The 16,363-nt window shown below is 36.6% G+C and overlaps 1 protein-coding gene across 1 annotated transcript in view; it reads right to left on the reverse strand.

Annotated features, from left to right (window-relative positions):
• DNAJC12 (DnaJ heat shock protein family (Hsp40) member C12) overlaps positions 1-13,003 on the reverse strand; it is a 40,232-nt gene extending 27,229 nt beyond the window's left edge. The window contains exons 1-2 of the mRNA XM_029915368.1: positions 12,774-13,003; positions 3,230-3,308 (exon numbers count right to left, since the gene is read on the reverse strand). Coding sequence (XP_029771228.1) covers positions 3,230-3,308; positions 12,774-12,851 — 157 coding nt within the window. The 5' untranslated portion in view covers positions 12,852-13,003. The remainder of the gene's footprint in view (positions 1-3,229; positions 3,309-12,773) is intronic.
• Between the last annotated feature and the right edge of the window lie 3,360 nt (positions 13,004-16,363).

Consider the following 16,363-nt stretch of genomic DNA (forward strand, 5'->3'; position numbering starts at 1 on the left):
CTGGAGCCTGCTTCCGATTCTGTGTCTCCCTCTCTCTCTGCCCCTCCCTGCTCATGCTGTGTCTCTCTCTGTCTCAAAAATAAATAAAACATTAAAAAGTTTTAAAAAGAAAAAGAAAAGAAAAGAGAAAATTGGGGCTCCTGGGTGGTTCAGTCAGTTAAGCCACTCAGGTGAGTGTCCAACTTTGGCTCAGGTTATGATCTCATGGTCTGTGAGTTCGAGTCCCTGCATCAGGCTCCACACTAGCAGTATGGAGCCTGCTTTGGATTCTCATTTTCTCTCTGCCCCTCCTCTGCTCACACTTTCTCTCTCTCAAAGTAAATAAATAAAAGCTTTTTAAAAGATAAAGGGAAAATGTTTTAATGAAGAAGAGTTTGGGTTTTACCATTTGTGCAATGTGGATTAAGACAGGTCTTATCCATAATATTTTCCTTATAGAAAAATCATATACTACACCCAAACCTATATGCATCTATAGTAAACATAATCATCTAATTTAAAATAATACTACCTACCCTGAGGATAAAACCAAGGTAGAAATAAATACACAAAAGACTACTTTGCTTAAGTTTTTTTCAAATTTTTTTACATTTATTTTCATTTTTGAGAGAGACAGAGCATGAGCTGGGGAGGGCAGAGAAAGAGGGAGACAGAATCTGAAGCAGGCTCCAGGTTCTGAGCTGTCAGCATGGAGACCAAGTTGGGGCTGAAACCCACAAATTGCGAGATCATGACCTGAGCAAAGTTGGGTGCTCAACTGACTGAGCCACCCAGGCGTCCCTACATTTCTGAAGTTTCAAGCTAGGTGTACATACATGGGTATTTGCTATAGTATGCTGATACCTTTTTGTACATATTAAATATTTTATTTTTTCCATAATTAAGAAATCCACTCTCTGCAGTATGAAGCAATTAAAGGGATCCAGGCATGAAATGATGGTGACTCATCTACTCTAGAGGCTTTGAAGATATAGGGAGAAAGACCTCCAGGAGAGACATGTGGAAAGTAAACCACCAACATCTGGTAATTGACCAGATGTAGACATAAGGGAGAGCAAGGCGACAAGTTTCTGCTTGACCAACTAAATGGATGGTGTTGCCATTTATTAAGACAGGGAAACATAGAAAGATGAGTAAGATTTGAGAGAGGGTGAGAGGAAAACAATGAGTTCAGTTTCTGACAGGGTGACTTTGAAATGTCTCCAAATGCAGATTTCTAAAAAGCAGTCAAAACTAGAGTCCAAAGATAGGAATGAGAACTGAGTTAAGGATAGATTTGGGAGCCATCAACAAAGAGCTGATCACTGAAGCCACAGACTTGCACAGACTCCAGAAAGAAATTGGAGTGCCTGGGTGGCTCAGTTAATTAGGCATCCCACTTTGACTCAGGTCATGATCTCACAGTTCACAAGTTCAAGCTTCACTTTGGGCTCTGTGCTGACACCTCAGAGCCTGGAGTCTACTTCAGATTCTGTCTCCCTCTCTCTCTCTCTCTCTGCCCCTCCCCTGCTTGAGCTTGCTCTCTCTTGCTCTTGCTCTCTCTCTCTCTCTCTCTCTCTCTCTCTCTCTCTCTCTCCCCTTTCTCAAAAACAAATAACATTGTTTTAAAAATGACTCCAGGGGCGCCTGGGTGGCTCAGTCAGTTGGTCCTCTGTCTTCGGCTCAGGTCATGATCTCACATTCGTGGGTTCAAGCCCCATGTCAGGCTCTGTACTGACAGCTCAAAACCTGGAACCTGCTTCAGATTCTGTGTCTCCCTCTCTTTGCCCCTCCCTGCTCATGCTCTGTCTCTCTCTGTCTCAAAAATAAATAAAACATTTTTTAAAAAAATTTTAAAAAAGACTCTAGAGAGAAAGTGAGGATTAAGCCCAGAAATAAGAGTTTAGGAGGGAAATTTAGGGCAGAAAAGGAGTCACAACAGACATAGAAAGAGAAGTCCAAGGGGTGCCTAGGTGGCTCAGTTGTTTAAGCATTGGACCCCTGCTCAGGTCATGACCTCACAGCTCATGAGTTCAAGCCCTGCCATAGGCTCTATGCTGACACCTCAAAGCCTGGAGCCTGCTTCAGATTCTGTGCCTCTCTCTCTGCCTTCCCCTGCTTACACTCTGCCTTTCTCTCTAAAAAATAAATAAACATTAAAGAAAGAACAGAAAGAAAAAGAAGCCCAAGAAGTTGAAGGAAAAGCATGAGTGTGTACCTTGGTACTTAAGAGAAAAAATGTTTCAAGGAGGCCTGGTCAACGGTGCCAATTTCTGATGCAAATTCAGGGGAAGATAAGAACTGAAAAATAAATGTTGGATTTGGCAGCCAAGAAGTCTTTGATGACTATTACAAGAGCCATTTCCAAAAAAGATTAAAAAAAAAAAGTCAGCCTGGGATAAATTGAAAATTGCCAATGGAAAGTAGAGATATCAACTGTGGACTTCTTTTTCAGGAAGTTTGGCTCTAAATGGAAAGAGTGAGATAAAAGAGGAGCAGAGGGAGATAGGTTAAAGCGAGATAAAATGGTATGTTTGTATTTTTTTAAATATTTATTTATTTATTTATTTATTGGGAAAGCACAAGCAGGGGAGGGGCAGCGAGAGAGGGACAGAGGATCTGAAGCAGGCTCTGCACTGATGGGCTGACTGCAGTGATCCTGCTGCAGGGTTCAAACCCACAAACCATGAGATCTTGACCTGAGCCTAAACCAAGAGTTGGGTGCTTAGCTGACTGAACCACCCAGGTGCCCCTGTCTGTATTATTTTAAGCCAAGATATACATAAACATTTATATCAAAATTTATGATAATGGAATTTAAATTATGGTAAAGAAAAAAACCAAAAGTATGAACATATTACCACATATTATATAGAGACATATTCATTTCCCCAAAATAAAAAAAATACGTCAAGTTCTCATCTAGACAATCACCTGGTTACAAATATACTTAAGTCATGTTAACACTCAAGAGCTGGTGAAATAAAGCATAAAGTGAACAAACTTTAAACCAGGAAGCAGCATGTCACAGCAGGAAGAAAAATGGATGAGAAATAACTACTATTGGAGAAGAGACCCTACACCATTCCCTCTCCTCCTACCATCCAATAGTGCAAAAACATTCTTTGTCATTGAATTAAAGAGTAAGTTTGAGCCTGATATATGAAAGAAAATTAGGTTACTATTCAATAGCTTTTTAGATTTAGATGCTATTCATTTTCATGGGAAACAGGCATTATTAAATATTTACCAGCTTTGGAGTTTTCAGGATGTTTGTCGGGGTGACATTCCAAGGCTCTGGCTTTAAATTCTGCCAGGATTTGTTCAACCTAAAACAAAAACTGATGTTAAAAATAAGGATTCCAACTTAAATGGCATAGAGGAAGAAGTTGGGCATTATTCCTTTCCAAAACAGCCATGATCAACCCAACGTTTTACTGTGATCCTTGCATTTGTATTTTGATGTTTTACTCTAAGAAACAATTGTCTCGATAATGAAATTCAGAAAGCATTCGATAAAAACTGCTGTCCAAATAGTGATAACAATTTAACTTGCTACTCCATTTAGATGATGGCCAAGACACCTGTGAGCTCAAGATGTTTAAACATTACAAATGGTCAGATGGGTTTATTCTAATACATAGAAGATGTGTTCACTCATCTTAGTTCTTCAAAAGATGCTTAGCCATCATTCATTATTCAAGGAGGACTGTCTAGTTTATAAATTAATCCATTTTAAAATTCCCTCTTTTGCCCTTCTCTTTTTTTATTAAGAATATCACAATTAAAAGAACATAATTCAAACCTGTTAATTTTGTTACCAATTAACAGTGTGGTTGGAGACGTTGACTGGGAAGAGAACCTTCAGCCCAAACTAGTACGAAGTTGGAGAGGCCTTTTGATTTGATTTCACTCAGCCATCTAACCGTATTATCATGCATAATCAAGACTTGTCTTTGTTCATTGTAATTCCAATGACAGCAGCAGGAGACAACAGTGGTTATGTGGCTCCACAATACCATCGTTTTATTTTGTTTGTTTTTCTATATTGTTTTTAAAATTTTTATTTTAAGTAGGCTCCACACCCAATGTGGGGCTCAAACTCATGACCCTGAGATCAAGAGTCACATGCTCTACTGACTGAGCCAGCCAGGTGCCCCCAATTGCTTTGTTTTAAACCCCCGTTCTGCCGGAGACTTTAGGCAAGTTATGTAACTTCCATGTGCCTAGTTTCCTTATCTTCACATTACATGAATGATAGAAATAGAGCATTTAACACAAAGTCTAATTATAGTAAGAACTCAATAATAATAGCTAAAACTATATGTCAGTGATTAGGTAACTTGTCTGAAATCATTTAGCTAGTTACTAAAAAAGCCAAATTTTTTTTAACTAAGAAGTTGGACTTCAAATACAATAATCTTTTCTTTAAATATTCATTTATTTTTGATAGAGAGAGAATGAGCCAGGAAGGGGCAGCAGAGAGGGGACAGAAGATCAGAAGCAGGCTCTGCGCTGACAGTAGCCAACCTGAGGTGGGGCTTGAACTCACGGCTGTGAGATCATGACCTAAGCCAAAGTCAGACACTCTGCCAAATGAGCCACCCAGGGGCCCCTCAAATTCAATAATCATAACCAATGGCAGAATTCTTAGGGACCTACTACCAAGTTGCATATTTACTATTCACTAACTAAGGACAGCAAATGACCTCTTGTTTGAGAAACAAATTCTCAAGCAGCTCAGCCTAATATTGTCAGAAGACTCATGGAAAAAACATAAATTTATCAGCTCCATGTCATCCTTAATCAATTCTTGAAAAACATTTCTTCACTTTTATAGAGCCATGGCTCAGTTGGAAGAACATGTGACTCTTAATGTCAGAGTTGTGAGTTCAAGCCCCACCTTTGGGTTGCAGAGATTACTTAAAAATAAAATCTTTAAAAAATAATAACAATAAAGCCAGGCATATGCATTAAATGCCCAGACTAATAACTATTCTTTTCTTTGTTAAGCATCTACTGGGAATCCAGTGGAATAACAGGAATAGATATACTTTCTGTTCAAAACTGTGATTAACTGTGTTTCTTCTTCCTGGGTGATCCCTTTAACCACCAGTCACCATATGCTGTTTATATAAGAAAGAAAATTGAGACTGAGACTTGTTTTTAAATTTTAAAATATTAAAATTTCTAAATATTCTATAGTAGTCGTAAGCATTTTTTAATTAGGCTATTTATGAATTTCATAATCTCTCTGAAAATATTTATATCAATATGGAACAAAAAGTAAAAGTTCCTTTATCCCTTATTACCCCAGGATAACAGGTTACTCCCTTCAAGATACATTTTTTACACACTTATACACATATTTATATATGTATGTGGACTTTAATAAGCTAAATGGATGAAATTATATACATGTCTATCAAAGGTAGAAAATTTGTAGTGTTTTTTTGTTTTATTTTTTTATTCCTATCCCATTAAGAAACATTGTAGCATAAGCCCATGGAAGCAAACGTACCAAAATGGTTCATTCTCAATAATGCTAATATATGTGATTGTTAGTTTCTTCTTTATATTTTCTTTACTTTGCCAATTTCATATTTTAAAAAAATTAAGAATAGTCCATATCTGTCTTTCATTACTTTTAATAGTTTCAGTGTCACGAATTTATCACAAATCTCTTAGGAAGGCTGGTTCTGGGTAAACTAACTGGTAAGCAGGTCAGTTTGTCTTGGGAATATTCCATTTATCTCTTGGCATCCCCCACCATATGCTTATGCCAGGTGTAGTCCATGGACAAATGAGGCTCTCCACGTCAAGGTTAACTGAATCCTGTTTTCCTGATCCAATGTTCAAAGGTCTGGAAAACTGCCTATTATGTTAGCCAATAAACATACAAACAAATGTTCAGCTTGACTCATAATCAAATAAATCAAAACATCTAAGGCATGATAATGACCAGTATCATCAAGGCTGCAAAGAAATGAATATTCTCATACTCTCTTGGTGAGGATGCAAATTTCCTGGAAATAGATATATACAGATATCTATCTATCTATCTATCTACATATCAAAGAGAAATAGAATTGGAGATACATATGTATATATAAATATATATGTGTATATAGATATACACATATAGATATGTATATATAGATATAGATATAATTTTTTTACTCTTTAATATAACAATTCCAATTACAGCAATTTGTCTAAAGAGATAGTCAGAGGTGGGAAAATTATTTAGTTATAATAAGGTTCAATGAATAAAATGTTATAAATTTTAAGCAAAAGCTTATGTGTCCAGTAGTAAGATATTAAAGTTAATTGAAATATTGCTTAGGCTGAGATATTATGCAGTCTTTAAAAAATCATCTTGTAGGGATGCCTGGGTGTCTCAACTGGTTAAGCATCTGACTCTTGTTCTCAGCTCAGGTCATGATCCCATAGTGGGTGAGATTGAGCCCCACATCAGGCTCTATGTTGATGGCTCAGAGCCTCCATGGGATTCTCTCTATCCCCCTCTCTCTACCCCTTTCCTGCTAATGCTCTCTCTCTCTTTCAAAAAAGAAATAAACTTTAAAAAATAATCTTATAGAAGACTATTAATAATCTGAGAAAAATTATATAATATAGTTCTATGAAGAAATGTAAAGTACAAAGCATTATATGCAGCATAAACCTAAGGTTTTACCTTAAAAGGGATTATGTAATATACATATACACATATATAATAACAATATACTAGCTAACATTTATTGAGACTTACTATATGCCAAGCACTGTTCTAAGCACTGTGCTTGGCATATAGCATCTCATTTAATTCCCACAACAACTGTGTGAGGTAGGTACTGTTATTATTCCCATTTTATAGATTAGGAAATCAATACACAGAAAAGTTAAGTAATTTTCCTAAGGCCATATGGCTAGTAAATGGCAGAGCCAGTATTTGAGCTCAGGCAGTCTGATTCCATACACATATGGAAATGCACATTATAAATATTTACACATATGTGCATACATTTACATAACACAAAAATATAGGATATGAGCATACATCGACATGTCATATTCCCAGATATTAAGCATCTACACTAATATTTTTCTCCATGTTCTCTTTTTACTCCACATCTCTTTATTGAAAATAAATAAGTTTTTATGAAGCACCCAGTGGCTCAGTCAGTTGAGCATCGATTCCAGCTCACAGTTCATGAGTTCAAGCCCCACATCAGGCTCTGTGCTGACAGCTCAGAGCCTGGAACCTGCTTTGGATTCTGTGTCTCTCTCTGTCTCTCTGTCTCTCTCTCTCTCTCTCTCTGCCCCTTCCCTACCACACTTTGTCTCTCTCTCAAAAATAAATAAAAATTTTTTAAAAATAAAAAATATATTTTATATTTTTTATATAGAAATTAAACTTTAAAACTTAAAAACTTATCTTTTCCACAGCCTATTAGCACAATATTTTGATCCATATCAGCAAATACTCTAGTGTGCAATAGACACTAATCTGATTCCCACTTGGATGAATCTTCTCCAGCTTTCCCTGGCCACACAAATGCCTTCTGTCTCTCCCTCCATTGTCTAAATTTTGACCTAGTATGATCATTTCAAGCCTCATCTCTTCTCTGAAATCTTTTCAGATAGTCTTCCTGTAATTCCTGTTGCACTTACAAATAGTACCACATAGCACAGTCCTTATTTTTTCTCTAATTATTTCCTTTGTATAGCTTTGGCTCCTCAGCTGGATGCCAAGTTTTTTAGATACGTTCTCACACCCCCATCACTTCTAGTACTGGTTCAATGCCAAGTGTTGAATAAATACTTGATTATAGACTGACAGATATTCTTTTTTTTTTTCAATTTTTTACATTTATTTATTTTTTTAAATGTTTTATTTATTTTTGATAGAGACTGAGCATGAGAGGTGGAGGGGCAGAGAGAGAAGGAGACACAGAACTAGAAGCAGGCTCCAGGCTCTGAGCTAGCTGTCAGCACAGAGCCTGATGCGGGGCTCGAACCCACGGACGTGAGATCTGACCTGAGCCGAAGTCGGAGGCTTAACCGACTGAGCCACCCAGGCGCCCCAACATTTATTTATTTTTGAGAGACAGAGAGAGGCAGAGCACGAGTGGGGGAAGGACAGAGAGCAAGGGAGACACAGAATCCAAAGCAGGCTCCAGGCTCTGAGCCGTCAGCACAGAGCCCGATGCGGGGCTCGAACCCACGAACTGTGAGATCATGACCTGAGCCGAAGCCAGACACTTAATCGACTGAGCCACCCAGGCGCCCCTAGACTGACAGATATTCTTTAAATAACATGACTGTAACATAATAGAAGCTTTCTGAAAATTATAATTTATTCATTAAAAGAATGAACTGATTCTAATAATGGATATTTATATGCTGTAGAAAAAAGAAGACTCATTTTAATAAGTGGGTTAATTAGTATCCATTATTACAATTCACTTAGTGTGAAACTGGATTTTTCCCTTATATAAAACTCTAAATTTTAGCAATATCCCTGGAATAAATTCAATGAGATCATCCTACATCATTCTAATCAAGTAATAATTAAAACATGAGCTATAGAAATAATGTGCCACAAAATATATAATGGTAGTATTGTGTTATAATCCATAAAATACAGTAACTATTAATCCATAGTGACAAAAATAGTTGAATAAATAAACAAATGTGGGATAAAGGATAACTTTTCTGTACAGAAAAGTTCCAAGCAATGAATGTAAAATGAATAAGGAAAACAGAAAGTCACCATTAAGAAAACACCACAGCAGTAACTGTTACAAGCAAGATCCACCAAAGGATGCTAAAATCAGTGGGTGAGAGTCTGAGGTGGAACACTATAGCATCAAAGAATCTTCGCCAAAAATATTTGTTAATTACCAAAGGGAAAATGGTAACCATACAGTGGAAAAACCTGCAGAATAAAACCGAAAAACCCCACCTTAACTATGTGTTTAGATAATTAGGACATATCGACTTCCTATACCCATCATATGACATGCTGGAAAATGTACAGTATCACTTCAGCAGTATTCTTTCCAAAAACACATAACCTCAGTCTAATCAGGAGAAAACCTGAGACAAACCAAAAGTGAGGGACATTCTACAAAATAACTGACCATTACTTTTCAATGTGTCCAGATCATGAAAGACAAGGAAGGTACGAGAAATTGTCATTGTGAAGGAAACTAAGGGAACAAGCCTGCTTCGGATACTGTGTCTCCCTCTCTCTCTGCCCATCCCCCACTCATGCTCTGTCTCTCTCTGTCTCAAAAATAAATAAAACATTTAAAATTTTAAAAAAAAATAAAGTTTCTTCATTAAAAAAACAAAATTAAATAAACATTTTTAAATTTTTTAATATTTTAAAAAATAATGTCAATTATAGAATTGTCTAAATTTACAAAGTTCCAAGTGTCCAGTATTACTGTGAGGCCACAACCTCCACACCCACACCCACAACTTATTATATGCCAGGCACTATTCTAAGCACTTTGTTTAGCATGTCTCATTTAATCCCTACAACAACTCTATGAGGTGGGTACTGTAATTATTACCCCCATTTGCAGATTAGGAAACAAAGGCATAGGAAAAAAATAAGTTATTTCTCCAAGGTCATACAGCTAGTAAATGGTAAGATTTAAACCCAGGTCGTCTGAAGTCAATAAGAAAGGGAACTAGAAAAAAAAATTGATGTCTCTGTTTATCAAGTTTATGCTCAATTTACAAGACTGAGAAATCTTGAAACCAGGATGCCTTCTTAAAATTACTACTGAAATGGTGACCAATTATCAAAAAATCAAGTAAAATACACATCAAGGAGGATGTATATCTTATTTGATATACATGCTAGTTTGTGGTGTATACACTCATAAGGATTTTAGGAGATTTCATAATTTGCCTTTGTGTAAAATGTGATATAGGGTGAAAAAGCTGATTAACTTGGAATCAATATGCAATAAATATGTTTGAAATGAGGATATGTTGTTTTCTACTCAACAGAGCAGAAATCCTCCCATGGTTTATATATATCATTTCCTTACTTTTCAACACAAGCTTTAAGCTGTAAAAACTGAGGCACCTGGTTGTCTCAGTTGATTAAGGGGCCATCTCTCAATTTCAGTTCAGGTCATATTCTTGAGGTTGGTGAGATCAAGCCCTGGGTTAGGCTTTGTGCTGACAAGTCAGAGCCTACTTGAGACTCTCTCCCTGTCTCTGCCCTGCCCTACCCTGCTTTCTCTCTCCCTCTTTCAAAATAGATAAATAAATAGTAAAAACTATATACTAAAGCAAAAGAATTTTGTGTGAGGCTCAACTCAGTTGTTATAAATAGAATCAACATTTTAAGTTGCTTTGAAATTATAACTGCTAAATTGCTTTTTTCTTCTTTTAAAGTTGGGTCCATGCCCAATGTGGGGCTTGAACTCATGGTCCTGAAACCAAGAGTTGTCTTCTGCTCTACCAACTAAGCCAGCTAGGTACCCCTAAATGCTTTTGAGTATGAACATTTCTGGTCAATGTTTTTAAAGCATCAAATCAAGGAATATTTGAAGTAAAACAAATCCACCCAATACAAATCAAGTAAAAGAAATGTCACACTAAATATGCAAAAAGGGGCACCTGGGTGACTCAGTCAGTTCGGTGTCTGGCTTCGGTTCAGGTCATGATCTCATGGTTGGTGGGTTCAAGCCCCATGTAGGGCTCTGTGCTGACAGCTCACAGCCTGGAGCCTGCTTTGGATTCTGTGTCTCCCTCTCGCTCTGACCCTCCCCTGCTTGTGCTGTCTCTCTCTGTCTTTCAAAAATAAATTTAAAAATGGAAAAAAATTAAAAATAAAATAAAAATAAATAAACATGCAAAAATGGAATTAAAATATTTTAAATGGGAAAGATATATATGAAAATAAGGGAAGATTCATATAAGAAGAATTGAAAAAAATTCTGACAGATCATTTCATTTTAAATAAATGACATTTAAACACGCTATAGCGTGGACAGAATCAGTAATGAAGGAACGGCAAGACAATGCTTTTATTCTCCTTTTCATATATGCCACAGCACACACAGAGAAATAGGACTATAACTGGTAAGAAAGTGTTGACTATAATGAAAGAAAACTGTTATAAACATTATAAATGATATTAATTTTTTTACTCTATTCAAAACTAATGCTCCTTCTCCTTTTTCAGAGACCAAGGAAACAATCACATAACTATACAAGACTGACTAATCAGGTCTAGAGATCGATTATGGGGATAGAACAACTTTTACCTTATAACTTAGCATGACAATATTTTTGTAAAATCCAAGTCGTGAAGCTTATCAAGTTAAATGATGTTTCTTTCATTTTAAAAATTTCCTTCAAAAATTATTTGGCAATAGCTTAATTTAGAATACAAATAGTAAAAATGGTAATAAGCTTTCTCAATTGCTCTAAGTAAATCACCACCAAAATAAATAAGAATAACATTTTACCCTAAAGGGAAATATGCAACTAAAAGAGTATTATATCCTGGTGTGTATGTGTGTGTGTGTGTGTGTGTGTGTGTGTGTGTGTGTGTGTGTGTGTGTTTAGCTACAAGATACTTCAGCTGACTTCCTTCCTCAGTGTGATGAAGACAGAGATTTAATCCTTTATGTCCAAGGTCACATTCTATTTTCCAAAAATTATTAAGCATGTTTTATAACTAAACTCCAGCTTTATGAAACAAGGAGAATAGAAAAATATTTTGCCTTAAAATATTTTAATGTTAATAGCTATGTTTTAGTAATAAAATAAAACATATTAGTAACTATTATATAAAATATAAGATCATATATTCAATAATATAATTGAAATATACTTCATATTTGTCTTCAAAGTATTCAAAATATTGGAAAACTAGGAATTAATGAAATTTTTAACAGGAAGAAAATAATCAATTGTGATACAATAATAAAATGAAATATACAACATTAAAATATGTATGAAGAGTGTTTGGTGGCATGGATAAATCCTTGTTATAATGTTAGTGGGCAGAAAGCAGGAATCAACAAGTAAATATATAAAATCTTCCCCAAAATCTCTCTAAAAATATTTGTAGGAAAAAGACTGAAGTTTAATATACTAAACATTAATGGTGTTATCCCTGGGAGGTAGAATTATAAGTGAGTTTTCCATAATTTTAAAAGTTTTACAGCCTTCATCATTGTCTGTGTGGCCCCTTAAAAACATTATTTCAGTGTAGATCAAGTGAACAATTATAGAGTTTTTACATGTTTTGTTTCAGAAGCCACCCTTTTGAGTAATTTTTAAGTTAAAATGTTAACATAAAAGACGTTTCTTGGTTTATATAATTTAACTGCTCATATGAAAGTACATATCTTAATAAAATATTTTAAAATCACTAATTATTAGAAAATTACATTTAATATCAATTATAGAATAAATTACCAAAATAAAGATATAGCTTATGTGTTCTGTGAAACACTGCCAACAGCATTACAATAAAATTTCAAATATATATCTTTAGTATATTTGAAATAGAGTCTATGGACTTGTGACCGAATACACATATTCAACCAGAAACATCTATAAAATCACAGAAGGACACTACTCCAGTAAAGACCCAAGATTTAAATCCTTAACTTTCTTTCTCTAAGCCAAACATGCTTTAAAATAATATAAGATTAGGTTTTTAGGCAATGTGACTAAAAGTTAAAGTTAAAACCTTAAATAAAAACTTGAAAACCTGTTGTGAAAAAGAACAGCATTATCCACTGTCTTACCGAAGACAGTTCATCACATCCCAGTAACACGTAGTAATCTTCAGTATCTTCTGACCTGTAACTTAGTATTGTATCCATTTCAATGACTAAGTCAGCTTTTCTTCCTGTAAAACAAGAGACAGAATAAGCTGTGAATTAACAGGAAAATCCTTTTAAAATCTGGTTTGCAGGAGCACGTTCCAAACAGCAATAACTAGATTTAAGGCTGGCTCCAGTCCACACAACAGATGTCATCCTAGACTTTTATAAACTCTACCTTTCATTGGCTGTTGGCAGAAGAGAAAAGAACAGACTACGTGTCTAACTGTTGCAGTGCTTCCTGGGATCTGTAGTTTCAGTTAATGTAAGTAATGCACATGAGCCATTCCTTTTATAGGTTGACAAAGACTGTCCCTTTTTACTTACTCCCCAAGTTAGCTATTACTCCTTTACCTGTATATTTTTATCTTTCTCCTTTTTATGAAGAAATAGAAGAAACTTTGAAGCAATATAATAAAAATCTTAGAATGTGTTAAATCTGAGTAGTGGGCATTTTTCTGAGTGTTTAGAAAATTTCATACATTTTCTTTTTTTAGTTTTTTTTAATGTTTTTTATTTATTTTTGAGAGACAGAGAGAGACAGTACAAGCAGGGGAGGCTCAGAGAGAGAGGGAGATACAGAATCTGGAAGCAGGCTCCAGGCTCTGAGCTAGCTGTCAGCACAGAGCCCGACGCGGGGCTCAAACCCTTAAACTGTGAGATCATGACCTGAGCCGAAGCTGGATGCTTAACTGACTCAGCCACCCAGGTGTCCCCATAATTTTTCAAATAGTTTAAGAATACAAGGAAATAGACTAGGAGAGCAAATATCAATTATTTGATCATGTATTCATTAAACAATATTTATTGAGAACCTATTTTATGCCCAGCAGACTTTTAAGAAAAGGTAAATAAATAAATAAATAAATCTTAGTTCTCAAGGAGGTTACATTCTGATGGAGGGAGACAGGCAAGAAACATGCAAACAAACAAGATCAATTAAAGTAGTGACTTACAGGGGCGCCTGGGTGGCTCAGTCGGTTAAGCCTCCGACTTCGGCTCAGGTCGGATCTCACGGTCGTGGGTTCGAGCCCCGCGTCAGGCTCTGTGCTGACAGCTAGCTCAGAGCCTGGAGCCTGCTTACAGTTCTGTGCCTCCTTCTCTCTCTGCCCCTCCCCCTCTCATGCTCTGTCTCTCTCAGTATCAAAAATAAATAAAACAAAAAAAAAATTTTTTTTAATAAAATAAAGTAGTGACTTATGGGGTGCCTGAGTGGCTCAGTCGGTTAAGCATCCAACTTCAGCTCAGGAGTGATCTCACGGTTCATAGGTTTGAGCCCCAGGTCAGGCTCTGTGCTGACAGCTCAGAGCCTGGAGCCTGCGTCAGATCCTGTGTCTCCCTCTCTCTCTGCCCCACTCCTGCTCACACTATGTCTCTCACTCTCTCAAAACTAAATAAACATTAAAAATATTAATAGTGATTTACACTGTGAAGGAAATAAAACAGGACAGTGAGAAGGAGAACTGTATGATGACCATGTTTGATTCACTGTGCTATTGTTCCTGAAATGGCTCTCCAGGCTCAGGAGGTATCTGCTCTGGGGTGAGCACAGGGAGTCTGTGTTTCAGCTCACTGTGATCCTAGGATATGCAGATCAGTCTAGAATTTACAGAAGAAGGGCAGTGGTCAGGGATATAACATTTAACCACCTTAATCCTTTAAACATAACCACCTTGAAAAAAGAAACATTTTCACCAAGCTCACCTATACACATATTTTTTAAGGTTTATTTTGGAAATGAAAGAAAGCAGTGAAGCACCATTTTTATAATTCCTTCATTATATATCCCCTCTTACTAAAATTTCTGTATAAAATTTTAAAATAAAGTATAGTGTTGCCTGGGTGGCTGTCGGTTGAGCATCTGACTCTTGATTTAGGCTCAGGTCATGATCCCAGGGTTGTGAAATCAAACCCTTGTCAGACTTGGTGCTGAGTGTGGAGTCTGCTTTAGATTCTTTCTCTTTCAGGTGCCTGGGGGCTCATTGAGTTAAACAGCTGACTCTTGATTTTGGTTTAGGAAATGAGATCAAGCCCTGCATCCCCCTCTGCATGGACAGCTCAGGGCCTTCTTAGGATTCTCTCTCTGTCTCTCTCTGCTTCTCTCTCTCTCTGTCTCTGTCTCTCTCAAAATAAATAAATATTTAAAAATAAAATAAAAAGAGTCTCTGTCTTTCTCCTCCTTCCTCCTCTCCTGCTTGCACTCTCTCTTAAATAAATAAATAAATAAATAAATAAATAAATAAATAAATCATGATTATTTTTGTTGTGGAAACTTCACATTGCCTAGGGTATTTTGAGGCCTTCTTCAGTATCACAAAATGCAGACAAGAACTACAGACCAGAACTGGCAAATGGCCTTAAAATGATGTGAAGTTGCTGCTATAGAAAATAGGGTGGCGACACCTCAAAAAAATCAAACATAAAGTTACCCTATGATGTAGCAATTCTACTACTGCATATATGCCTAAAAACCTGGAAGCAAGGTGGAAGAGCCTGGGCGACTCAGTTAGTTAAGTATCCGACTCTTGGTCTCAGCTCAGGTCTTGATCTCTCAGGGACATGTTTTCAAACCCAGGATAGGGCTTTGTGCTGGGCATGAAGCCTACTTGAAAAAAGAAAGAAAGAAAATGAAAGCAAGGACTTTAACAGGTTATTTGTATATCCACATTCACAGCACCATTATTCACAATAGCCAAAAGTAGAAGCAACCCAAGTGTTTGACATAGGAATAAATATAATGTTGTATATACATACAATGGAATTCTATTCAGTCTTAAAGAGGAACTTCTTTTTTTATTTTTTAAAATATTTATTTATTTTTGAGAGAGAGAGAGCAAGGAGGGGAGGGGCAGAGAGAGAGAGAGATGGAGACACAGAATCTGAAGCAGGCTCCAGGCTCTGAGCTGTCAGCACAGAGACCATCATGGGGCTTGAACCCACAAACCATGAGATCATGACCTGAGCTGAAGTCAGATGCTTAATTGACTGAGCCACCCAGGCACCCCGGTCATTTAAAATGATGTTAAACAGGAGCACCTGGCTGGCACAGTTAGCAGAGCGTGCAACTCTTGATTTCTGGGTTGTGACCTTCAAGCTCCATATTGTGTGCAAAGATTGCTTAAAAACACAATCTTGAGGGGCACTTGGGTGGCTCAGTCGGTTGAGCATCTGACTTGGGCTTAGGTCATGATTTCATGGCTTGTGGGTTCGAGCCCCGCATCAGGCTCTGCACTGATACCTCAGAACTGGAAGCCTGCTTTGGATTCTGTGTCTCCCTCTCTCTCTCTGTCCTTCTTCCATTTGCACTCTGTCTCTCTCTCTCTCTCAAAGTAAACAAAATAAAAAATTAAAAATAAAAGTAAATAAAATCTTGAAAAAATTTATAAAATGAGGTGGAAACATAGGTAAAGCCTGGGAAGTGTCCACACTCCCTTGTTTGGTGAAAAAAAAGGGTACAAACCAGTACATAAAAATTCATTGAGCACAAAGACTGTACATGTTACTAGGTAAAA

This window comes from Suricata suricatta, chromosome 2, assembly GCF_006229205.1.
Source record: "Suricata suricatta isolate VVHF042 chromosome 2, meerkat_22Aug2017_6uvM2_HiC, whole genome shotgun sequence".
Lineage (NCBI taxonomy): Eukaryota > Metazoa > Chordata > Mammalia > Carnivora > Herpestidae > Suricata > Suricata suricatta.